General features: G+C 40.8%; 1 protein-coding gene across 13 annotated transcripts in view; it reads left to right on the top strand.

Moving 5' to 3' along the window:
- Positions 1-26,811, top strand: part of LOC309807661 (uncharacterized protein) — a 150,201-nt gene continuing 123,390 nt past the window's right edge. For 5 of the 13 annotated variants that reach the window (XR_014294603.1, XR_014294604.1, XR_014294605.1 and 2 more), the window contains exon 1: positions 3-455. Coding sequence is in view for 1 of the 13 variants with exons in the window: in XM_082627493.1 (XP_082483619.1) it covers positions 375-455 (81 nt within the window). In the remaining 12 variants the exon portion in view is untranslated. Of the gene's footprint in view, positions 456-26,811 lie in introns of all 13 variants that reach the window. The other 8 variants (XM_082627499.1, XM_082627492.1, XM_082627497.1 and 5 more) reach the window with 4 other exon arrangements.

Genomic DNA, 26,811 nt, shown 5'->3' with positions numbered 1-26,811 from the left:
CCGAGGGGTCTCCTCGGGTCCCCACTTCGGGCCGGTGGGTGTGGCTGGGGGCAGCCGAAGACGTGCGTGCGTGCGTGCGTGAGAGCGGGCGTGTCCACAGGGTGGGCCGCGCGCGCCGCGAGTGGTTCGGCCCGGTCCCCGGCTCATTGTGCTCGCCTCACGCAGGCCTGAGTTCGCAGCAGCGCTGGAGGCCCGGGGCCTGTGACCACAAAGAGGGAGCCGGGGGCCGGACGGGAGCGCGGCGGCGGCGGCTGAGGCCCAGGCCAGGCCCCCTCCCCACTGCCCGCCTGCCTGTTTGCCCCGCCCCCGCCGGCGGCGCCGCGCCCCTCCCCCAACCGGCAGACTAGCACGGTGCGGGGGCGGCGCGCGAAGACATGGGGGAGAAGCTGGAGCTGAGGCTGGAATCGCTCGTGGGGGCCGAGCCCGCCGTCTGCCCGTGGCCGCTGCCGGTCTACGTAAGTGCCACCGGTCCCCTCCTCCCGGACCCCCGCCCCTCTTCCCCCACGGCGCGCGCTGAGCCCACCGAGAAACGGAGCGACTCGAGTCGCCAGACCTTCTTTGGAGCCCCCCTTCCCGCCCCGCCGTGGTTCTCCGCGGCCTTTTCCAGCCCCCGGGCGCAGGGTGGGCAGAGGGGAGCCGGCGCCGGCCGGGGGCGCAGACTCGGCCGCGGGGACCCCGGGCTTCTGAGGGGCGCCCGAGCCGGTCTGCGGTTGGCTCTGCAGGGCTGGGGACCCCGGTCTCCCCGGGCCTGGACTGCCGGCGGGCTTGCCCTTCTGTACTTTAGGATTTGACATGTAGGGTTTCTTTTGCCTGGTAGTTTATTCTTAGCGCTGTCAACGTGCTTAGGTTTTTTGTTTTTGTTTTTTTTTGAGGGCACCCTTTCCTCCCTCTCTCCAGTTTTTTGTGTTTCTGTTTTGTTTTGTTTTAGTTAGGCATTTTGTCCCTCTGATCTTGAGTGGGTAGGCTGGCAGGACACTTGGAGAGGAGGCGTGCTGTCCCCTGATCTTGAGTGGCCTTTGGAAAATGACACGCCAAAGGGAAATTTACACACAAGTCCGGTGATTCCAGAAATGCAGGGTGTCCGGCCAGGTGGGCGCCCGGCCCCTCGTCCCCTGTGGCTGCGTGGTGCGCGTGTACCTTGTCTCCGGGTTTACGCTTGGGCCCCGCAGCCCACCTTCCGGAGGGAAAGCGCAGCGGGCGGCTTGGGCCGGCGCCTTTGGGGCGCCCTTTCGTGCGCTCAGCTTGCGGGGGACCGGCCTCCAGGCGACCCGGCGGGGAAGCCCGCGCGACCCGCGCGTGTGTGTCAGTTTTGTGGAAAGTGCGTCGCGGCCGGGGTCGGGACGCTGGGACCGCCTGGAGCCGATGTTGACTCCGAGCCCCGGTTCTCCGCAGTTATCTGAGGTCCGAGGGTTTCCAGCCCTCCACTGCGCACTGGCGCTTTCTATTTTTGCCCTTCCTGTGCCTGGAGGCGCGGCTGAGCCTGGGCTCTGGCTTTTCCGGTTGGGTAACTCCAGGCGGCCCGGGTGGGCGGCCTGAGCAGCAGTGGGCCGGGCGGGGAGACATGCCAGGGGAGGGAAACTGAAAGTGGGGAGAACCTTCAGAACTCCAGCTGATCCACTTGCCTCGCCTCCCCGCCCCTCTTACTGCACTTGTCATGCAGGGGATGGCTGGCCGGCACATTTTTCAAAATGTAATAACTTGTGTGTCCTTAGTAGCCGTGAAGCGTAGTTCACTTGTAGTGCACAGTTGTAGGAGTTTTGATCGCCATCAGGTGGCAGAGCAATCCTGTCATCCCATTTGCTGCCCTTTGGCGCCAGGGTGCCTCTAGCCTCTTGGCCACTAATCTCCTCTCCGTCCCTAAGGTTTTGGCTTTTCCAGAAAGTCAGATAAACGGAACAACAGCATGTAGCTTTTTGATTCTGGCTGCTTTGGCTCAGCAAAACCTATGCGAGATTCCTCCCGGGTTTGTTTTTTTTGCTGTTGTTTAAAATATTTATTTAGGTAGTTATTTACTTGGTTGTGCTGGGTCTTGTTGCGGCACATGGGATCTTCATTGCCGCGTGCAGTATGTTTTAGTTGCGGCGTGGGGGATCTAGTTCCCTGAGCAGGGATGGACCCCGGGCCCCTTGCATTGGGAGTGTGGAGTCTTAGCCACTGGACCACCAGGGAAGTCCGTCATCCCTGTTGTTGCGGGTATGAGAAGCCACTTCTTTTTCTGGCTGTGTTGTATTCCACTTTCCGTTTGTCCATTCGCGTGCGGGTGGCAGGACTTGTGGGATGTTTCCAGTTTTGAGGGGATCAGGAATAAAGCTGCTGTAAACATCCCAGGGCAGGTTTCCATGTGAACTTGGGTTTTTACCTCACTTGAGAAAATACTCAGGAGTGGGACTGGGGTCTGTGCTAAGTGTATGTTTAACACCCCTTCTGCATCTTAGAAATTGGTATTTTTGAATATTGGAAGAGTTTAGAAATCCACTGTGACCCAGCACCCAGGCACTTGAAACGAAGTTGAAAGTTCATCTGGAGATGGTCACGTTGTCGCCGTCACTGTCTTTTCTTCGAGGCAGAGCAAGGCCACAGATGTGTAACCCTTGTAAGGAAGGCCTCGTGTGTCCAGGCCGTGGCAGGACCTGGCTTTCTAGTGGTGGGCGGTTCTGCAGTGGAGAGCGTCTTTCCTTTGCTGGCCAGACCTCGCTTGGCAGGGTGCGGGGTGTGCTGCCTGCCTGGCCGGGCGCTCTTTCTGCCGGTCAGCAGCCGTTCCTGGTGTGTCTGTCCTACTACCAGGCAGGCGGTCAGGGGCCCTAGTGACGTGCTCAGCGAGCCGCAGCCTTCCTAAAGCTTTGCGGGTAATGTCTGCTACCCTCCCATTTCCCTGCTGAGGAATTTTGCTTTCTCATGGGAAGTGAGGGGCCAGTACTTTATAAGAGTTCATATTTTGTGATGACTCGATGCTGAATACATTAAGAAAATGGGCTCCTTCCAGAAGCTTAACTTGTCAGAAGGTCAGATTTCGCATGTGACTGCACGTTTGAAATGAGTGAGCTTGTTTGTTCATGGATTCATTCATTCTGCAAGCACCTCCTGGATATTTACAGTGAGTGTTCCAGGGGGCGCAGAGGACAGTAGACAGTATTCTTTTTTTTTTTTTTGATTTTTGAATTTTATTTTATTTTTTTATACAGCATGTTCTTATTAGTCATCAATTTTATACACATCAGTGTATACACGTCAATCCGAGTCGCCCAGTTCAGCACACCACCATCCCCACCCCCCACGGCTTTCCTCCCTTGGTGTCCATATGTTTGTTCTCTACATCCGTGTCTCAACTTCTGCCCTGCAAACTGGTTCATCTGTTTGAGACAGCTTTGTACTTCCCGCTTCCAGGGGCTCTTGTGTGGGCGCTGCGAAGCGGGGTTTTAGATGGTGCAAGGTGGAGGGTGGGCACTAGAACCGGTGCCCAGTGCCCGGGTGTGCGTGCGCTAGATGGGGCGTGTGGCCTAGGACTCCTGCCGGCTCGGTGACCCCGGCCGAGTGCTCTAAGGCTTCTAGGTCTCAGTGTTCTCATCTGTAGCATGGACTGAACAGGACTCACTCTCTCTGGAGGTTACAAGGTCGAACTGTGTTAATGCTTGTAGACCCTACAATGTAGAACACTTAGGACAGTTTGGAGCATCGTTAGTTGTTCCACAGATATTACCTGGTCTGTTGAACGACTTTGCCTGGTACACGCCAAAGCGATTAGGAAATTGGTATATCCCAGCTTTATTTCCTTTCCATTAAAACAGGGCTCAGGAAAAAAAAATCTGTTTTTCAGTAGTCGTATCATATAGTGGAAAGAGCACTGGTGTGAAGGCAGCTTAGGGTTTGAATTCCAGGGCTTATGCTGTCTGTGGCCTGGGCAGGTTACTTTTGAACTGCAATCCCCACACTTGTAAAATGACATTAATAACCACTCTTTCTGTGGGTTCTTAGAATTAATTAAGCAGGTTATGTGTGTAAAGTATCCTGGCACTTGAATGAGTTGTCAGAACCAAGGGCTGCTGGAGACGATGCTTCTGCCCTAGGTAATCTTCCCTTCTACTGGGCGGCAGGTAAACACAAGCACAGTAGTCAGTGCTCTGGAAGAAGTGAGTTCTGGTGCTATAGAGCACAGAATCTCTTTTTTCTTTAATTTAATTTTTATTTTGTATTGGAGGATAGTTGATGTACAATATTGTGTTAGTTTCAGGTGTACAGTAAAGTGATTCCGTTATACATGTATCCATTCCTTTTCAGATTCTTTTCCCGCACAGTTTGTTCCAGGCTATGGAGTAGAGTTCCCTGTGCTGTGCAGTAGGTCCTTGTTGATGATCTATTTGATATAGAGTCGTGTGTCTATGTTAACGCCAAAGTCCTAATGTATCCCCCCCCCCCACCTTTCCCCTTTGCAGAGCACAGAATCTTGGAAGGGAAAGTTCAGGGTAGGCTTCTTGGAGGAGGTGCCATCCTTTCTAAGGATATGTAGAAGCTCCTGGGGTGGCAGGAGGGAGCAGTGTGTGTCAAAGTTTGAGAAATATAAGAAAATATGGCAAAACTAAGGTCTAGGACTGGAACTCAGGGTTTGGGAAAGAAATGAGAGTTGATACTGGAAACTTAGTGGGGCCCAAGAGAAGGGGGCCTTGTTTGTCCTGTCAGAAGTTTAGATGTTTATCCTGAAGGCTGTGGGAAACCCTGAAGAACAGTGAGATGGACTTCTGGTTTAGAGACTTACTCGGACCTCCATGTGCAAGGCACTTGATTGGGTGCAGGGTGAATTGTAATCTAAGGTTCCCACTTAAGTTATAAAAGGTTGGACTGGATTTTGCAGATCTGAGAGAGAATGGGTGGGGCCTGGTGACCAGTTAGAAAAGGGAGGGCAGCAAGCGTGGGTGACAGTTTACAGCTGCATCTTTTTGAGAGATACAGAGCACAGTAGGAAGGTATTGGGGGTGGGAAGAGGATCTTACTTCATCTTCAGTGCTTTAGAGGGGCCTGGTAGACAGGTCTGGGCCCAAGGTTCAGATCTGTGCTTTTGCGGAGGAGAGGTGTTTGAAGGCATGGGGGAGACTTAGGTTACCCACAAGAAGATCCAAAGAATCATAGGTCTGAGGGCTTTTTAAGTGGGTATACTGAGGAAGTTTATAAGCTGAAAGAAAGCAGCCAGCAGAGAAAGGGTGTGAGGATCTAGGAGAGGAAATGATTGTTCATTTGTTTTCAAAAAGCTGAATACTTACCGTGTGCCTGGCCCTTTTCTAGGATCTGGGGTTCTCACCATGTGTTACCTCTTCTGCAAGGACAGTTCAACTCATCCCCTGGTGAAGAGAAGTCAGATTATTCTTTGCATCCCATTCAGGTGTAGGAACTGTTCTGTACCTCTGAAGGGACTTTACTTAACCAGAGTAATAAGTTAGAAATCATAAGAAATTAGAGCTGGAAGGGACCTTAAAAGCCACTGTACTTAATTTTGCCTAATATTTTACATTGAATGTAAGAAAAATTTATTGTAGAGCCCATTCTCTTCAGAATTCCTTCCCTGAACTTTCTTTATGACTTTCATCCAGTGGGTCTAGCTTGTAAATTTTGGCCTCCTCCTAAATTTGCTTCTTCATCCACATTACATTTTGCCCAGACTATGGCAGAAACTCCTGAGTGGTTTCGCGGCCCCTGGTCTCAGTTCCTCTAAGTTCATCTGCCTACTCGGGTTGAGTGATCTTCTAACATGACAAGATATGCCTAAAATAATGCTGCTAATGGCTTGCCCACACAGAGTTAGTGCATACTAGCCGCCCAGCGTGTGCTCTGCACAGAGGCCTGTAGTCTGAACTGTGCTTTGCCAAGCCTCCTGGGGCTCTTTGGCCCTGAGGAAGGGGAGCTTTTTGTGATCACTCCCTTTATCTAATTGGTCCTTCAGCAGCGGGGCGCCTTTTTCTAATCAGCGGAGGCACCCTTACTCAGCCAGTGGTAGCCCCAGGCCTCATCACCTGTGGGATACAAGCCATGCTCTCTCCCAGGCTTGCTTGGGCCAACGTCTCTATTTTCATTTCTGTCTCTTCTCACACTTGGACCCCTGGTCTTTAGTCATCCCCACCTGCAGCATTTACAGTGCCCAGCAGGTGTCAGGCTTGAGTGTCTTCGCACAGGTGCTCCCTGTGCAGTTAATGCACCTCCTACTCCACCTCTGCATAGCCTCATCTTTCTAGACTGTACTTCAGGATTATCATGAAGCCGTCACTTAGATATAACTTTTGGCCTCCATAGGCACTTCTGTGCTTTATCTCATGTGATTGAAATTTTGACTTTATAGATCTGCCTCCTTAATGAGGCTTTAAGGACAGGAGTCATTTCTAATCCTTAGCACAGAGCAGATGCTTTTTAAACGTGACAAAATGTATGGTTTAAATGACTCATTTTACAATAATTTTGCTTTAGCTTCCGATAGAAATAAAGTTTCCAGATGTTGTGTTCCTGCAATAAGAAATAAAGCTGTGACCTTCCAGTTGTGTAAAGCCCATCAATGCTGTGTAAGTGCATCGGGTGCGCTAAGGAACGTGGAGCCAAGTGGGCTAGTTGTGAGAGAGAGAGACTTAACTATGTTAACAAAGGTAAGCCTTCATTGTGTCCTGCCAACATTTGATAGTTGCTTTTGGGCAAACTAAAGCAATAAAATTTTAAACTGTTCCTCCCCATTAAAGGGATTGAATATTTGGCCACTTTGGTGCACCTGTGTCTTGTGAATTGTCCAATTGGAGATGGAGGTTTAGAAAGTGAGTTTCAGTCTTGTTTAAGTCTCTTCCCATCAGACTGGTCTCGTGATTTCCTACACACCATGTTACTTCCTGTCTACCTTTCCTTGGTGTTGTTCATGCCTGGATTGTCTCCTGTACCTGCTCAAACCTTGGTCCATTCTCATTTGTACCATGGAAGTTTGTCATGCCGGATACTGTCAGAACTAATTTTACTTAAGTTTGTGTTAAGGTGCAAAGCACACGTTTTGTATATTATCTGTTTTTTGTGTTTGTTTATATTTTTATGGTTTCTCTTCAAGAAATATTATGAGTAGGGAAATAACAAGATGTAAAGAGCAAAAAAGTCATCATTCTCTTTTAAGTTGTTAGAACATCTACCTGCAATCATAATGCACTGTGGTATGTGTTAAAATAGGAAATATATGTCATGTCCCGTAGGAGCAGGAAAGTCAGTGGTGTTAGTGAGGGTGTGTCATGGAAGTAATCACTAAGCAGGTGACTGCTGGTTGGGGTCCTGAAACATTAGTGTGTGTTCCCTGTGTCCAGTAGTGGTCTGGAGAGGTCAGGAAGCGTGCCTTTCAATTTGAGGGAACAGAGGGTTTGAGGTCCTCTCTGTTCTATTGCTCTAGTATAGTATACTGCATAGCAGCTCATAAAATACTGTGTTTATAGTTGATATTTAAATCGCTGATTGATCATCAAGATTGGGATGTATCATTGGAAATGAAAATAGGAAGAGTCTTATGCTTTTTAGGTTTTTCCTTTTTTTCCGATGTCTCAGAAGGCTCTTTGATGGGGGACTTTTTATTCTCCCATACAATTCCATGAATACTTATACCCTGGCACTTATTTTAATGGCATTTTCAATTTATAAATGTCTCTGAAACACATACTGTAAACTATTTGAGGGTAATGACCATGGCCATTGATGACACATCTTAAATGTGCATCGTGTTAATATTTGAGTGTCAGGTGGTCTACCATCAGTGCTTCCTTCTTTCACCCAGTTTTCTTCCTCATTTCCTTCTCCAAATTTGTCTCATTTTTCTACTCTCCCTTTTGCTTCTCTATTCTTGCTTTCTCTTTCCCATTGCATGTGTCATTCTTCTTCTTCTTCTTCTTCTCCTTCTGACTTCATTATTATGGCCAACCAAAACCTTTTCCAGGATTGTCTCTATCTTCCTTTCCTCTTCATTGCCATCCACAAACTCTTAGAGAATATTCTTGCTTGACTCCCTTACTTCCTAGCATACCCATGTACTTCCTGATCAGTTTAGAACATTGAAAAGGGTTGGAATTTTTAAAAATAGGTAATTATAATCAGTCTTCTTTCACCTCTGGCATAAGACTCTTCTTCCTCAATCTGACCATTCTTAAATCTAGAAGTACTCCAGCTCATTGGTCTCCCTTACCCCCATGTTTAGGCCAAAGAACTTGTGAAACCTTAGCCCTGTTTAATACTTGAATTTATCAAAACATAAGAGGGCTAATTCTGCCTAAGGGCACCAAAGAAGAATAAAGATGCCACAAATAAATGTTTAGTCCAGATTTATAATGGACTCTTAAGTGCCTAGTTGAGTGCTAACCGTTAACTCACTTGAACACCAGGGAGGTCATGACACAAACTAACATGTTAATTGTAAAGACACTTCACTTCACCATTCCTCAACGTAGCTGATAAACTGCATCCAGTTAGCTTAAATAACATGAATGATGAATTTCCCTGTGTATATAACTTGGGAGTTTCTAAAGTTTTCTTTTTCCCTTTGTACAACTACTGACTGGCACCTCGCTTGGTCAGTGCAATAGGAAATGATGACTAAGAAACACATTGTCGGGGCTTCCCTGGTGGCGCAGTGGTTGGGAGTCTGCCTGCTAATGCAGGGGACACGGGTTCGAGCCCTGGTCTGGGGGGATCCCACATGCCGCGGAGCAGCTGGGCCTAGTGAGCCATGGCCGCTGAGCCTGTGCATCCGGAGCCTGTGCTCCACAACGAGAGAGGCCGCGGCAGTGAGAGGCCCACGCGCTGCGATGAAGAGTGGCCCCCGCTTGCCGCAGCTAGAGAAAGCCCTCGCACAGAAATGAAGACCCAACACAGCCAAAAATAAATAAATTAATTAATAAAAGAAACACATTGTCTCAATATCAGTGGACATAATGTCCTAGTAGTCTATAAAAATCTCAAAATTCTTAATCTAAAAGGTAGGTCTGCCAATCTTATATCCTTTTCCTTTGTTAATATAAGTATCCAATCTATGAAGGTCTCAGTTTCCTTACTTAGAATATGAGGTGGATAGATTTGCTAATATCTAGGGACCTTTCCAATTTTAATATTCCCTAGTTATAAGGGCTGAGCCAAATACAATGGCTCCCTTAATCATTAACCTCGCTCATGATGAAAGTTATCAGCAAGTTCTACTTGTAAGAGATCAAACATTCATATCCATGTATATTGTAGCACATTGACTTTTACAGAACTCCAAGTAACACAACATAGTTACATTCATAGACTTAAGGTCACTGTGGTATACTTTACAATTTTTCTTTTCCCTAGGAAGGAAATGTAGATCCCTAGGAAGGGATTTCTTTCTCTGCCTTTTAGTAATGTAAGCCTTTTATTATCTCTTGGATCCTAAAAATGGGTAGGGTTTTGGCAGGTGGAGCTTAGGACAGACATTCCAGGTGACAGGGACAACAGGAGAAAGGGCAGAAGGAAGAATGGATTTTCAGAAAGACTTGATATCTTACACGATGAGAGCAGCGTTTCACAATCTCTGTCCTGCAGAACACTGGTTTTAGATGATGTTAATGTAGTTACAAGACAGAAGCATTTGGGAAGAGCTGTACTCTACATCCCGACATGAAATTCAAGTTTCACTTTGTTTCATTACATACTCTGAAAAGTTTTGGAGGAAGGAATTGATTTATTTTTGTTTAATTCAGTCTTACTCACAGTTACTTGACAAACCTATATTCAGCTGATGGGACTGTATTTTGTGAAAGGCCAATCGGAGAAATGGTGAGATGGAGCTTAGGATATTTCTCTGTTGGGACAGGCATGTGATTATTTTTCTTATAATTCTTTACTGTTTGTCGTAACAATTGTTACTTTGCAGGAGTCAGTTTTTTTTTTTTTTACATCTTTATTGGAGTATAATTGCTTTACAGTGTTGTGTTAGTTTCTGCTGTGTAACAAAGTGAATCAGCTATATGCATACATATATCCCCAGGATTCAGTTTTAAGCCCTCTGTTTTTATCTGAGTTATTGGGACTCTTAGAAAGCTCAACAATCCTGGAGTCTTCATCTCTGATGTAGTTTCCAGAAGCTCCTGGCACTTACCACTATTTCCTCTTGATTCTTTTCCTGCGACTTCAGACTTCTTACAATTATGAGCTGATGGTTTTCTCAGCCTCTAGTGTCAAAACCAGCTACCTCACTCATCTTCATTGTCTCAGTTACAAGGTGCAATATTTCCCATGTTTATATGTGTCAAAATAGAAGTCAGGGATTGATACATAGCATATGCGTAATAAAAATTGTATTTCTTTTTTTGCTTTGTTCGAAGGTATCCAAACACTGGCCAAGTTCTTAAATTGAAAGTAGAGTGATCTAACTTATTCAGCTCATCCAACCATCAATATTGAATATTTGTCTTTTTTCTTACACATATTTCTTGTATTCCAATTGTGACATTCTAGAGCACAGTGAGTACATTTATAACTTATTACTGCATTACTACCTTGGCTATTCCTTGACCAAAATTTACTTCACACAACTGACAGCCTAATTAACCTACTAGAGTTTTTTTTAATGTACGCATATATTAAAAAAACTCTAGTAGGTTAACTGCATTGCTAATAACTGAATTTTTACATCTCTATGCACCCATGTATCCAACACCAGATCAAGATATTATAAAATATTTCTAACACCCTACACGGTTCTCTGTTACTTCTTTCTGTTCCATACTCTCCCAGGGCAACACCTAAGCTGACCTCTATCACCATATATGACATACGTGGAAACACACAGTGTGTATTCTTTGGTATCTGGCCTCTGGTTACATATCATTATATCAGTAGTTTATTCTTTTATTGTGTTTTCCTGATTTTTTTAAACCTAGACATTCATACAGTGTCAAAGTACCACTGAGTTCTTCATATTATTATGCTGACCTCCATCTTCAGGGGCTTTCTACAGTCTTCCGTGTGTCTTTGCACCTACTTTCTCTTCCGTCTAATTATGTTTCATTTAACCAACCTCAGCCAGCCTTCCCCCATATTCCCCAACACGTAGCAGTCCTGTGTTCAGCCAGTTTTGTCCCCTATTCCAGAAGCCCTTTGTGCCATTCCTGACACTGTGCCTGTTCCCTGCCCGGAAGGCCTGTTCCCTACCCTCTATATACTTGTTCAAGACTCAGTTTAAATGGTACCTGTTCTGAGAAGTCTTCTCAGAAGAAGCCAGTACTTTTTGGAATCCTTCTTTAATGAAATCCCATAGCAAGTGTAATCTGTCCTCCCTGATCTGGTAATTAATTATCCATTGTTCCTATCATATAGTGTTTGTTTTCCTTGTGTGCTGTTATTATTTATTGAAGCAGATTACAGTGACTTGAACCAGGAACTGGGTCATTTTCCTCTTCATTTTAGTTCAAGTTTCTGTGATATGAAGTTAAACTCTTTTTCCCTCACTTCCCATTCACCCTCAGCAGTTGTTAAACATGAAGTACAAGTGAAACTTATTGGTTAACAGGTTTTTGTGGTCCTTGGTTCTGGTCCCTAGGTCTAAGCTGCACTTCTGTAGTGCTGATTTGACTGACTTCTTATTGTCACATAACTCAGGCATTAACTAAATCCTTACAAATTTAGATACATATAAGATAGTATTAAAAAAACCCAGTGGATATCAAAAGTTTTGGCCTGGAGGAGAGTGTTGTATGAGTCCTAGTTTGGTGGGGCTCACACTTAATGATCGAGCCTTCCAATATTCCACTGTAAGTAAGAAAGAGGTATGCAAATATATGGTTAATATTTAACAGTGTTGATAAAAAAGAGAAGAGAGAAAGGGACGACAGATACTTTGAGGGCCTTTTGGAATTCATGAACAATTATGATTGGATGGGGAAAAAGAAGAACCGAGGGCTAACCTCCCACAAGTGAAGTCAGGAAAGAGAGAAGGGCTCATCTGGTATGCAGGTAGAGAGGTTTGACCTACAGAATCTTAGAAAACCTCAACAATCTGAGCAGCGTTGGCAAGAGGCAAACTAAAGGGCTAACAAAAGTCTGCAAAAGTCTCACACAAAGAACTCTGGCATGGTGTTCATCATCTAGCTAATCCTAACATGCAGACATTCATGAGAGTAAAGTCAGGTCTTTACCAGAGTGGGTTTCTTATCTGGGCAACTGGGTCAAATGAAGAAAGGCAGGTGTAGGCTGCCAGAGTAATAAATAAGGAGAGGAAAAACAAAAAGAACGAGACATATCATTCATCAGTGATTTCCCCCCAGTATTCTTAGTCTCCACCTTATCTCCATCTTACTGCTAACACAGGAACTAGACCGAACAGTGAGGTAAAAGGTCTCTACAGAAACTGAGGTAATATAGAAAATAAAAAAATAAAACATAAAATTGTAAATTTTCTTCCTAGGGGTAATTGAGATGATAGTTCAATAATAACGTAAGATCAGGTGAAGTCTAAAGAAATTTTAGAAAAGCTGGATAAAGTAAGAAAACATCTGTTTGCTGCCATCTGAATGTTAGAGAGACACCAAGACGTGGGCCAAGTTGTGGAGAGAAGGGAAACACATACACAAGCTTGACATTTGGTGCAGCTTTTCTCCTTTGGGCATTTGCTGATTCAAATCTTACAGCCTAGGAACTGAAAAGCCAAGGAGTTCAAAAGACTCTAACCACAGAAGCCAATGGGCAACAGCTCAGGCTAAAGGCAACAACTAGTGGAATGACAAGCTAAGTGTATCTTTAGTCTCACAGGGCTGCGGGAACCATTACATTTAAAGCCTAACAAATACAAGGGTAGTTGGGAATAGGGAGAATCCAAACTTTCACATGGTAATCCCAAAGGGCAACACCCGTAGAGGAAGGACAAGACAGGAATAGACCAACCTTCACACAGACTGAAAAGCGGCTTTGAATGAGCTCAAACTGAGAATGGACTAAGGTTACCAGTCCCTATAGTAAGTGTCTGCCTTGGGCCAAAGTAAATCTTTTCAAGAGAAAGATAACAACATCCAGAATGTGGAGGTATCTTTATAGTTTCCTAAAATAAGTTAAGCCCAGTTTTAGTATAAAAAATAATTGGACATAACCAGGAAAAAGACTAAATGATCAAAAGTTCAAAAAAAGAAGAAAGAAAGAAAAAAGACAACATAAATAGACACAGGAGGACAAGAGTTAGCAGGCCTTGGTTAAAAAAAAAACAACAAAACTACTATGGTTAAACAAAGAAAATAGACACACGGCAAATAAGCATATGAAAAGGTGCTACACATTCCATGTCATCAGTGAATTTTGAGTTAGAACGATGATGAGATACCACTACACACCTATTTAAATGGCTAACATCCCAAAACTGAAATACCGAAGTTGGTGATGATGCAGAACAATTGGAATTCTCATTTGTGGCTAGCGGGATACTTGGCAGTTTCTTACAAAATAAACGTACTTTTACCATACAGTGATCTAGTAATCCTGCTCTTTGGTATTTACCCATAGGAACGGAAAAGTTCTGAAAAGTTATGAAAGTAAGAGCCTTTACAGTGAGAAAATTCTATGATTCTATGGTTTTTCAACTCATTAATTTGTGTAGTTCATCCATTTTACTCATTGTATACACTTAAGTATATTGTTCCTTGAAATGGCCATTCAAAGTTGTTTCCTTTGCCACACACTATGAATGTTAGGGTTGGTCCTGTGTAAATCTTACCCCCATTGATTTAGTATTATCCCTAAACAAGCAGCTTTCTTCCATAAGGAAACAAAAAAGAGGTTCAGAAATGTCCAAACTAAGTTTTTATAAAACTGTGTTATCAAATCTTATTTATCAAAAAACTTCAAACATAGCAGTATGAGTTCCCATATACCCTTTACTCAGCTTCCCCAAATGTTAACATTTTCTATTACTAGAGTATAATTATTGAAAGCAGAAAGTTTACATTGTCACAATGCTACTAAGGATTTATAGACTCGTATTCAAATATTGCCTATTGTCTTGTGGTCCAGATTCAAATCTAGGATCCCTTATTGCATTTGCTTGTCATATCTCCCCATTCTTCTCTAATCTAGGATAGTTCCTCAGTCTTTTTTTGTCTGTTATGACCTTGAACTAATGGAAAATCCTAGCCAGTCATTTTGTAGAATTTTTCTCAAATAGGGTTTGTTTGATATTTTCTCATGGTTAGACTGAGGATATGTATTTCTTGACAAGAACACTTCAGGAGAGATATTATGCCATTTTCAGTACATATTAGAGGTACAAACAAATCTGTATGTCTCACTACTGGGGATGCTAACTTTGATGACTTAGTTCTAATGATAGCTGCAAAATCACTATTTTTCCCTTTGTAATTATTTGAGATTGTTCAAATATTCTGCTTCTTGTTTAATTTTCGCATACTAATTTTAGCATCCATCAATAATTTTTGACTCCACCCATTACTGTGGTGTTTGATGATTGTTCATTTTCTATTCCCATCATTCCCTCTACATTTATTAACTATAATTTGAGTATAAGAAAGAGCTGTTCTTCTCCTTCATTTATGTATTTATCTGGTTATTTGTTCATATATATACATACATCAGTATGAACTTGTGGATAATTATTTTATTCTACGGGTTAAAATTTATTACTATCATTAATAGTTTTGTTTCTCAAAGTGTTCCATATTTGGTCACTGGTACTCCTTCCAGCTGTCTCCTATATTTTTCCTACATGGCCATACAATTTTTGGAGTAATATTTTACTTTCTGACACCACAAAATGCTCCAGACCCATCTTTTACTTTCCTCTGTCTCAGCCTTGAATCAGTCATTTCTCCATGGAGTTCTTGTTCCTTGCATTAATAATGGTATTCAGAAACCAGAATCTTGGTATGAGGTGGATTTATCACTATCCAAGCTACCTCATTGTGTTTTCATCAGAGAGAGCTAAAAATATATATACGAATACATAAAAATATACAAGTATCTCTATTTTCATATTATCTATCTGGGTGTGTATGTATATACACACACGTGTGCACGCACACACATTATCATCTGTCTATCTACATATATATATAACTTCAAATTGATATATGAATTCACATTGATACCTTGATTCCAATCCAACAGCACAGGGTTTGTTCTAGCCTCCCTTACCCTTTCCTTATTTGTCACTCTTTAACAATTAGAAACCTGATTCTCATTATTTGCAGTCTATTCATTTGCTCAATTCTGGAATACACATAAAATATTTAAAAATCATTAACCTGTACACGTGTGAAAAATAAATTTACTAACAAGTTCAGTATTTGTGTACATTTCTTTTTGTCTTTAGCTTTTCAGTATATATTGTGCATGGTTAATTACAGTATATTAAAATACTGTTTTCCAAAGTTACTTAGGTTAGCTCTTTCCCACCTCCTTCAGTGTGTTTTTTTTTCTTCTGCAGTGTGAGAAAATCTAGTACTTTGTGTTCAACTCAGACTACCAAACCAGAAGTTCTAGCAGAAAAGGTGATAATCCATATGTGCAGTAAGATCCCCAGGTGATTCTTTTCATGGGAGAAATATGAGGAACACTGCTTGACGTCTCTACAACTAAGATATCTAAAATGAAACTTCAATTATTCCTTCTTCCAAACTTTTCCATCCTGCAAATCTTTTCTTCCTCAGTGAATGGTGCCATGATTCACACAAAAAGTAACTCCATGCAAAAACCTGGGAATGATCCTCAGTTCCTTCCTTTTCTTCACTTTCTGCATAGACTGCATCATTAGGTCCTCTGGAATCTCATCTCTTTCTCTCTCATCACTTATATAATGTTTCTCTTCATCTTCATTGCCACCATCTTAGCCACTACCATTTCTCCTTTGCTCTACTTGAACAGCCTAGTATCTACACAACTATCTTTTCATTTAATTGCTTTCTCTTGCATCTAAGATAAAGTCAAAATCCTTAGCCTTATAGATTCTGGCCTTGCCTTTGCTTGTAAGTTGTATTTTCATACTTATAAGTACAGGCGCGCGCACACACACACACACACGTATAGTTGGTATTGTTAGTTTAGGTTTTGTTTGCCCTCCCATCCTAGCATGAGAAAATTAAGAAACAAAGTCAAACCAAAGAAAAACTTTAAAAATAAATTTGAATAATATCCTTTCCCTCCAGAACATTTCTCTAAAGCAGTATTATCATTAATGGCAGTACAGACCAGAATTTTTTCCCTTAGACATAAAGGCATGGTGAAGAAGTCTCACTAAAAACTGGAATCTAAGCTTTCAATGTCAAATTCTGTCTCTAATCTTCTGCAGTAAGCCATAATGATTAAAGTATAGGAATCTGAATCAGAGGTCTGGTTTAGTATAATCTTTTTTGTAATAAGCTTTGTACCTTAGACAAGTCATTTATCTCTCCATTCCTTAATTTCTTCATTTATAAACGGAGATGTTAAGAGTATTGATATTCAAGGCTAATGAAAAAAGAATGCATCTAAGTACTGTATCAAACACTTTAAAAAGTGACCAGTTCAGGTTCTCTGCCCATTTTTAAATTGGAATATCTGGGGTTTTTTGATATTAAATTGTATGATTTCTTTAGATAATTTGGATATTAACTCCTTATCAGATATATCATTTGAAAAAATCTTTCATTCAGTAAGTTACCTTTTCATTTTGTGATGGTTTTCTCCTCTCTGCAAAAGCTTTTCAGTTTGATATAATGACACTTGTTTAATTTTACTTCTGTTGGCCATGCCTGAGGAGATAGACCCGCAAAAAATATTGCTAAGATCGATGTCAATGTATTTTTCCTAGGGGTTTTATGGTTTCAGGTCTTCAATGTGAGTCTTTAATCCATTTTAAGTTTCTTTTTATATATGGTATAAGGAAATAATTCAGTTTCACTCTTTTGCAAGTAGTTGTCCAATTTTCCTAACACCATTTATTGTCTTTATTTCATTGTATGTTCTTGCCTCCTTTGTTGTAGATTAATTGATCACATAACTGTGGGTTCATTTCTGGGCTCTCTATTCTATTCCACTGACCTATGTGTCTGTTGTTATGCTAATACCATACTGTTTTGATTACTATAGCTTTGTAGTATAGTCTGAGATCATTGCATGTCATACCACCAGCTTTGTTTTTCTTTCTCAATATAGCTTTGGTTATTGGAGGTTTTTTGTTTGTTTGGATGATTCTATACAAATTTTAGGATTATTTGTTCTAATTCCGTGAAAAATACCATTGGTATTTTGATAGGGGTTACATTGCTTTGGGAATACATACAAATGACCAAAAGACACATGAAAAGATGCTCAATATCACTCATCATCTGGGAAATGCAAATCAAAACCACAGTGAGATATCACCTTACACCTGTCAGAATGGCCATCATCCAAAAGGGAACCCTTGTGCACTGTTAGTGGGAATGTAAATTGGTGCAGCCCCTATGGAAAACAGTACCGAGGTTCCCCCAAATGTTAAAAATAGAATTACCATATGATCCAACAATTCAACTTCTGAGTATCTATCCAAAGAAAACAAAGACACTAATAAGAAAGGATGTATGCACCCCTCTGTTCATTGGAGCATTACTTATACTAGCCAAGATATGGAAGAAACTAGTGTCCATAAATAGATGAATGGATAAAGAAGATGTGGTGTATATATACACACGTATATAATGAAACAGTACTTAGTCCTAAAACAGAATGAAATCTCTTCACTTGCAGCAACATGGATTGACCTAGAGTACTAGGTGTGCTCAGTGAAATGAGTCAGACGGAGAAGAACAAGTACTGTATGATTTCACTTACATGTGAAATCTAAAAAAGAAAACAAAAGAGAAACAAACTTGTAGATACAGAGAACAAACTGGTGATTACTAGAGGGGAAGGGGGATGGGGACTGAGAGAAATAGGTGAAGGGGATTAAGTGGTACAAATTTTCAGTTATAAAATAAATGTCTTGGGGATGCAATCTACTGCATAAGGAATATAGTCAATAATACTGTAATAATTTTGTATGGTGATATATGGTTACTAGACTTATCACGGTGACCAATTCAAATGTATTTAGATGTTGGATCACTATGTTGAACACTTGAAACTAACATAATATTGTATGTCAACTCTACTTCAATAAAAAAGTGACCAGTTAACATTAATTGGTATTATAATTACATTTTCTCTTCATAAAGGCACATTTTATTGATTTTTTCATTATAAAGTATAAAAGTACCTTTTATTTTCAAGATGAGTTCTAAGATTACTTGTTAATGTTAATCTGGTAATTTAAAATACGTCTAGATATAATTTAATTTTAATTGCCTAACACAAATATGTCTGATATTCACCATTATGAGTTCAAACCTTTTGGTAAAGATGTCAGAGGAGTCACCAAAACATTTTTGTTTATTGCCTCTCATTGAACCCTAAATGCTAACAAGACTTTTTGTTGGAATGAGGGATCAACATTTTATACTCTTTAAGAACTAATGCCATAGCTGTTTTATTTTTATAAATAAAGCTCTTTCCGTTTACTTTGTAGTGTACAATTTTTGAATGGCCCGGAAAGAGAAAAATTATTCTTTGGGCTGACAAAAATGATAAAGAGGCTCATTGCTGATGAAGGGAAGAAGACAAAGAAGAATAGAGAAAGAAAGATTAGTTCCTCTTTCAAAAGGGGGGCAAGATACTAGAGGTTTCTGCAGGGAAACTGAAGCACACCTTTCTTTCTGAGATTTGAAAGGAAGAGATGCCCTACATTTAAATATCTAGAGTATATCTTCCATTTAAAAATGAACCTAGCTAATCATCCAGTGAGGAAGAAAAGAGTAAAATAGCCTTTGATCAAGTCCTTTCTGTGGTGTTAAATGCAACGAATTATAATGAATATCACATATCTAATGAGTTCAAGAATTCCCCTTAGAAGAATTGGTCTGTCCTTTACAAAAAAGAGAGTTCAAGTGAGTTATTTGCATTTGGTAGGGAAGCTCTACTGTCTAAATCATACTCATTTAAAGGTGAAGTTCAGGGCTTCCCTGGTGGCGCAGTGGCTGAGAGTCCACCTGCCGATGCAGAGGACACAGGTTCGTGCCCCGGTTTGGGAAGATCCCACATGCCGCGGAGCGGCTAGACCCGTGAGCCATGGCCGCTGAGCCTGCGTGTCCGGAGCCTGTGCTCTGCAACGGGAGAGGCCACAACAGTGAGAGGCCCGCGTATCGAAAAAAAAAAAGGTCCAGTTCAAAGTCTGCCATAATTTGTTATTATATATGTAATTTTTGAATGTAATATACAGTTACATATGTATAGAACACCAACAAGAAAGTGACCCACTTTAGAGTCAAGAAAATATATAGGTGACGTGTAAAGGGTTGGAGTAGATACACCATAACAGTAACAACAGAACAAGACAAGACATCAACAACAACACTGGAGCGGCTGAGAAAATACCAGAAAAAATACTTTAAGACGAAAACGTTTACTAGAGACAAAGGTATTTTAAAGTGATAAAAGGATTATACCATGTAGAATGTATAATAATTATAAACTTATATGCACCCAACAACAGAACTTCCAAACACAATGAAGCAAAATGGACACAACGGAAAAGAGAAACCGACAGTTCTACAGTAATAGTTGGATACTTTAATACCTTTCTTTCAATAGCAGAACAGACAGAAGGTCAACAAGAAAATACAAAAACTTGCACAACATTATCAGTCAACTAGACCTAACAGCCATCTATAAAACATTGCACCCAACAGCATCAGAATATACATTCTTTTCAAATGCACATGGACATACTATATGCTAGGCCGTAAAACAAATTTCAGTACATTTTAAAGGATATAAACAATACAAGGAGTGCTCTCAGATGACAACAGAATGCAATAAGAAATCGTTAACAGAAAGAAATCGGTTGAACATCACAAATGGAAATTATACAGTATATTCCTAAATAATTCATGGATCAAGTAAGAACTCATAAGGGGAATTAGAAATACTTTGAGATGAATTAAAATGAAAGTATAACATATTACTACTTGATTGGTCGCACATAGTCTTTTGAAAAGCAGAGGGGTTAGACAAAGAGATCTAAATTAATTAAAAAATCATTTATTATTCTGGGAATAAAAAGAACTGGGCTTAGTCTCAGTTTTGCCTTTCTTTATCTTTGTGTCTGTTGATCATCTTGGAATAGTCATTACATAGTCAGAATACAGTTGCCATCTCAGGAATCAAATACTGTTATCTCTAGGGCTACCATAACAAGATACCACAAACTTGTTAGCTTAAAAGAACAGAAATGTATTTTATCACAGCTCTAGAGTCCAGAAGATCAAATTCAGAGTGTTGAGAGGGCCATGTTCTTTCTGACACCTCAAGGGGAGGATGCTTCTTTGTCTTAACCAGATTCTGGTGGTGGCCATCAATCACTGGTGTTGGCATTTTTTGATTTGCAGCTGCATCACTCTGGTCTCTGCCACTGTTGTCACATGGAATTGTCTCTGTGTGTTTCTGTCTCTGGAAACAATTGAAATAGAAATTTCTATTTTAAAAAAACAAACTGTTGATTACTATGCTCTATTTAGATAGTTCCTCTAACCCACCCACCTCCATTTCCCCATATGTATTTGAGAAGGAAAGAGGAACTCCTGTGAGCTATCATTTTGGAAAAAATCAATGATACAGTGTTTTACTAGAGATGCCTCTTATCTAAAATATTTGAATTAAATATAAAATCTGGGGAAATTATCACCCAGTTTCCCTCTTCTAGAGGCATGATCTAAATGATAGGCAGCAGAATATTTTATAGCCATGAGGTTTGCTGACATTATTGATTTGATCCAGAATCTGTATTTTCTCTCTAAAGAAAACAGTATTCTCTCTTTCCTTTCTTTAATTTATAATGTTGATGTCTTAAGATTATTGTCAGAGAGGATGCTTGTAGTTCAAATGATTTGGCTGTATTTCACCAGTATTATTACAAGCTAGTCAAACAATGGCTGGGCTCCAGTATAGACCTCGGTCCCTTTGTTCCACTGGGATACGGATGTGAAAGCCACTGTTTCCTTATATTCCAAAGACCAAATAAATAAAACAAATAAATAAACACAAAAAAACAAGTAAATGAAACTATCTTAAAACCAACTCTCTTTTCTTCCTCATCCATGTTAATTCTCTTCTACCTAAAATTACTTCCTGGAAGTGATTTTTATGTTTCTTAGAGCCTCTTTATGTATATATCCACACTAATGCATATAAAACTGTTCCTTGTAGATCTTTTACTTTTTCCATTTGAAGAATTATTTTCACATGTCATATAGAGTTTATCCATTGTCCTAGATATGCATTTTTCCTGTGTATTTGAGCATCATAGGAAGATAAATTCTACTCTTGAAAATGTTAACTGGTGACTGAGACACAGAAAGCTATTCTTCTTACCATTTTTCAATAGTGAGTAGTAGATTCTGTAGGGGTGGAATTTTAAGATGTAAGTATACTGTTTTTCTACACTCCAATTACGTTCCCCTTATCATAGAATATTGACCAGTGAAGTGTGCTGCTGACTTTTCAGAATCCATGTACATACAATCCATTAAGTTATTAGATATAACGTTGGTCAGAAAAGCATACTGCGAAATGTTGCTTTTATTTAAACTCCCACTATTTTCACTCCATGGTTTCAAGATTTGACTTCTTTATTGCCCTCTGGTAGTGGGCTCTGTGAACTGCATATTTACGGGTCTGGAGCACATATCTTCCCGGAGGTATTCAACTCCTCAGGTACAAGCTAAAGAGTAGATGATAAGAAGCATTCATATTTATTAAAACTAATTAAGAATATCAGTAGCCTGACTGTTGTTTCTAAAAATATAAAATATTTATCCTTCTGTTGTCAAACAACCATATTTCATGAAAAGAAGTATAAATCCTTTTTTGCTTGCAATGAAAGAACAATAATTGAAGGTATTCTTCATTTGGACCAAATACCTTCTCTGAAAATATAAGTTAAAATAGGAGTTGAACTTTGCAAAATATTCTTTAGTAAATAAAACTCCACATATAATTTCAAATTATCATTGAATTTTACCTTAAATTGAAATATCTATATTGACTTAAATGCTGTCCTCTGTAATTTCGGATGATTCCCTCCTTTATATCTTTTTCCTCTCTTCAACAAATAAAATACATATGAATGCCTAACATGAGGTAGGGTATTCTCTGTGAAATAATGATGTTGGTATACTTGATTTTGACTTAGCAGAGGGATTGAGCTTCTGTGTTGGTGAATTCTCCCCAGATGGTGCGTGGGGAGAGGGTCAGGCATGTCTCTGTGCTCCTGAAGTTTTCTCTGTGAAACTGTCAACCTCCAATATCAGAAATAACTTCCTTCGTCAGAAGGGATTTTCAGACATTAAAAGTTTTCTCTTAAAGTGCAAGTATTTTTAAAATCTATAAAATATAGGGCATTATACATTTTCTTTAGTTACTACAAGCTGAATTTTAACTGAGAAGACTGGGGACTCCATGTATGTATACACGCATGCATGTGTGCATGTTTGTGTGTTACACGTGTGTGTGTGTGTGTAGGTCTACTGAGGATACAGAACGTATTCTGCACATGACAGAGCAGTGGTATATCAGAAGGGAAAAGAGTATAAAGGACCAGCTTCACCTGCTTAATTTGTCCCCTGACCTGGTGTCTTCTTATTTTCCACAATCCTTTGCTGATCTGTATACTAAATACCCAGGGTTCCTGGGTACCCCCAGGTACCTCTGTAAGTTTTACAAGCCTATCAATATCCCATGTACAGTGGATGGAACCTGGACTTTTTGCCCATATAGTTTTCCTTTCCCTCAGAGTTTTCGTCTGAGCTATGTCATGGGGTAGGTAGTGTTGTGAAAATTTGTGCTCACTTGTTAAATAGAAACTACTCATTTAACTGTTTAAACAAATAAACAGTATCTTGAGTCAATTGCACAGCACCTCCAGTCTCCACAAAGCAGAGTTACTTTGGGACAGGAAGTTCTTTTAGTTTCCCCTTAAATCAAAATACAAAGTTATTGAGCAATTCTAGGACCAACCCTATAGTTGCAAACTTGGGAAGAGATCACAGGATTCTGTAATTGTTTGCTTACCCCCTTACTGGGACAGCAAATAGCTCAATAGTTCTTTTTTTTTTTTTTTTTTTTTTGCAGTATGCGGGCCCCTCCCGTTGCGGAGCACAGGCTCCAGACATGCAGGCCCAGCAGCAACGGCTCACTGGCCCAGCCACTCCGTGGCATGCGGGATCCTCCCGGACCGGGGCACGAACCCGCGTTCCCTGCATAGGCAGGCGGACTCTCAACCACTGCGCCACCAGGGAAGCCCAGCTCAATAGTTCTTATACTGAAGTCAAAAGGAAGAATAATACCGGAACAAAGTCTGCAGTTAAAGTCTGCGTCTTATTTTTATTTTCTCTTGGCACATAGTAGGTAACCGTTAAATGTTCTCTTGATAAATATTAAAAACACACAAGATACTTCCTATACTAGGGGTCATAAAATTTCAACTTTTCTTTTGGTGTAGGGGTTGAGGATGAAAAGTTTGGAAACTTCTGATCCATGTTAATGTGCCTGCTTTGAGAACTTCAGGGTGCAGCTTTTAGATGGAAAAGGTTGCCAAGAGGACCAGAAGTAGAATAAAGGCATTTATGTAATTCTTCCTTATAATTTCATTTATTGGTTTTCAGCATCTAACTTTGAAAAGTTGCCTGAGGCTGCCTAGGGTCTGCAATAAGGATCACAGCTGTGCTGTCCTACCCCCTCCCCACACGTGGGAACAGAGCCTCCCCAGCAGTGCTCATAGAGCCCCATGGCTTTCCGCCCACCTCGGTACTGCTCAAGGCAGTGGCTTTTTTCTACCAGCCTCGCCCTTCTCCATGTGAATCTTTTTCTTCTTTCCAGTTTTATTGAGATGTAATTGACATGTAACACTGTATAAGTTTAAGGTGTACAGCATCATAATTTGATACATGTATATGTTGCAAAATGATTACCACAATAAGGTTAGTTAACACATCCATGACCTTACACAATTAATTACCTGTGTGTGTGTGTGTGTGTGTGTGTGTGTGTGTGTGTGATGAGAACATGTAAGATCTACTATCTCAGAAACTTTTGAGTATGCAATAGAGTGAGGTTAACTATAGTCACCATGCTGTACATCAGACTCCCAGGATTTATTCATCTTACAACTGGAAGGTTATACCCTTTGACCAACAACTCCCCATTTCCTCCACTCCCCAGCCCTTGACGGCCACCATTCTACTCGGTTTCTGTGAGAGCAGCGTTTTTAGATTACACGTAAAAGTGAGATTATGCAGTGTTTGTCTTTCTCTCTCTGACGTATTTCACTTAGCATAATTCCCTCAAGGTTCATCCAAGTTGTTGCAAGTGGCAAGATTCCCTTATTTTTTAAGGCTGAATAACATTCCATTCTACATATGTGCCATATTTTCTTTATTCATTTGTCTGTCAATGGACACTATAGAAACAGAAACTCACTCAGTTCCTACAAGTGTCCAAGGTAACAATAGACAAAATATGGATGTTGGTGGGTGTAAATCCAGGCAGTAGGTTAGACTACATCCCACAGGCAGGAAGGCCACTATTTTAGGAGGAGCTGCTTTGAATATGAATCAAATAATAATTAATTTATATATCACCAGTTCAGAACTAACTCATCTGTTTTAGACACCTCACCATAGATACGAAATGAGAATGAGTGGAAAAGGAGGCTTCTGAAGGCAAACAGTCATAAAACCCATTATTATTCTGTAAAAAGGAGACTATACAGTCTTAGCTTTAGAACCTCAAATCAAACAAAGACATGTAGCAGCCTCAGTAGGATATAATCACAACAGAAAAAATACAAGCAGAAGGCAGAGGAAAAAGAAGTGCCATTTGGTATGGGAATAACTAGCTCTGTATGTCTCAAAAGCCTCCTATAAACATGTCTGGGTGTCAATATAGTGTAATAATTAATATCCATAAACCCCGAGTCTTAAGAAAAAAGAACTGTATCTTTTGCTTTCTTTTAGAAAGGGACAGAAAGGTACCTATATTTGCTTTAATAAATACAGAGACTTAGTGCACTTAAATATTTGATCAAATAATTAAAAAAATGTTTCTTACAGCATACATCATTTTCTTTTTTTTTTTTTTTTTGGCGGTACGCGGGCCTCTCACTGTTGTGGCCTCTCCCGTTGCGGAGCACAGGCTCCGGACGCGCGGGCTCAGCGGCCATGGCTCACGGGCCCAGCCGCTCCGCGGCGTGTGGGATCTTCCCGGACCGGGGCACGAACCCGCGTCTTCTGCATCGGCAGGCGGACTCTGAACCACTGCGCCACCAGGGAAGCCCCATCATTTTCTGATGAAACGGGTAAAATAAGGTTCTAGGGTGTGAGGCAGGCATGAGGTATTATACACATTTTCTTTTCTGTCCTTTTGTAGCTGAATATCCTTTTCCAGGCCTAAAGAAGTAGTAAAATTATGGATCTAAGATTGAATAAAAGGTTTCATAGACATATTTTACATATATGCCATTAGATTTCCACAGAGTTATTTCAGGCTGCTGACAGGCTGCTTGCTTGAGCTGAGACCCCTCTAAACAAAGCCCAGGAAGAAACTAACAACTGTGAAAGCCAACTTATTTCTTCTGTGAGTAACTTGGCTGCAGAGCAGACTAATTACCCCTTTAACCACACTGTTTGAACTCATTGTACTTATCTGGGAATCACTATTCTGAAAGTAGAGAAGGGGACTAGGGAAGTTAAAAGAGACAAAAGTTGTAAATATGGTCTCTTTGCAGAATCTCAAAGGTCAGGCAACAGGCTTATTTCTGATGGTTTTAAAAAGAGAAGCTGAGCTGTGGTTTAAAGGTCCACTTTGGAATTCAAGTTCTACCTCAGGTGCAGCCCGAATGCTAGTCTCCACCTGGAGTGAATCACTGAAGGATCATTTCTCAGCACATAGTCAGTGTTTGTTCAATTTTCATATTATTTTATCCCAGTGAATAATACTGATGAGGGATTTTGAAACTATTAAATTCCGCCAAAGGACTTGATTTTGTAATGATACCAAACCTTGGAAAATAAAGGAAGTAGAGACTGGTGAATCCTTGACAAATTATTAGAGGTATAACTGATTGTTTCATAAGGAAAGATAGGGAATGGGTCATTTAGGAACCTGAATGAATACTTTGAATCTCATCTATTTCTGTTAAAACTACAGGTTAGTTGAGCTCAAAAATTGTAGGTATAAAAATTGTGTTTTTTGGTAATAAAATTTGTTTTAACCCTTCTCTCAATTACGCATTTAAACGTTGACCAATTCACAAGTAACTGTTTACAGTCAGTGGATTGGCCAGTGGCTTTGGGGTCATTCATGTTATAGTCTGGGATTTCCAGTGTGGTCTTTATCTTCCCATGTACACTCTAGTTCATACGTTTTATTAGCAGTCGTAGTAGAAATAGTAGCAGCCGTATCGTTATGATTCAGTTAGAGTAGAATTGTTTCTGTAACTTCTTACGCTCAGACATATACTAAGCAACACACATTCTGAAAGCACTGGTGTTGGAGTAAATTCGATGTTGATGAGACTAGTCACTGCCCTTAAAGGAGCTTGTCTTCTAGTTGGAAAGATGTGACATATACAATAATCCGAGGCAGTAAGTAAATACATGGGTCTGAGGGCAGAAGATCCTGAAGGAAGCAAGCTGCAAAGAACTCATTTTGAATCCTGGCATTCATATTGGCAGATCTCCTCACACCTTTTCAGGA

The sequence above is a fragment of the Mesoplodon mirus genome (genome assembly GCF_964341445.2).
Source record: "Mesoplodon mirus genome assembly, chromosome: 7".
Lineage (NCBI taxonomy): Eukaryota > Metazoa > Chordata > Mammalia > Artiodactyla > Ziphiidae > Mesoplodon > Mesoplodon mirus.
This window is presented reverse-complemented; position numbering and strand designations above follow the sequence as displayed.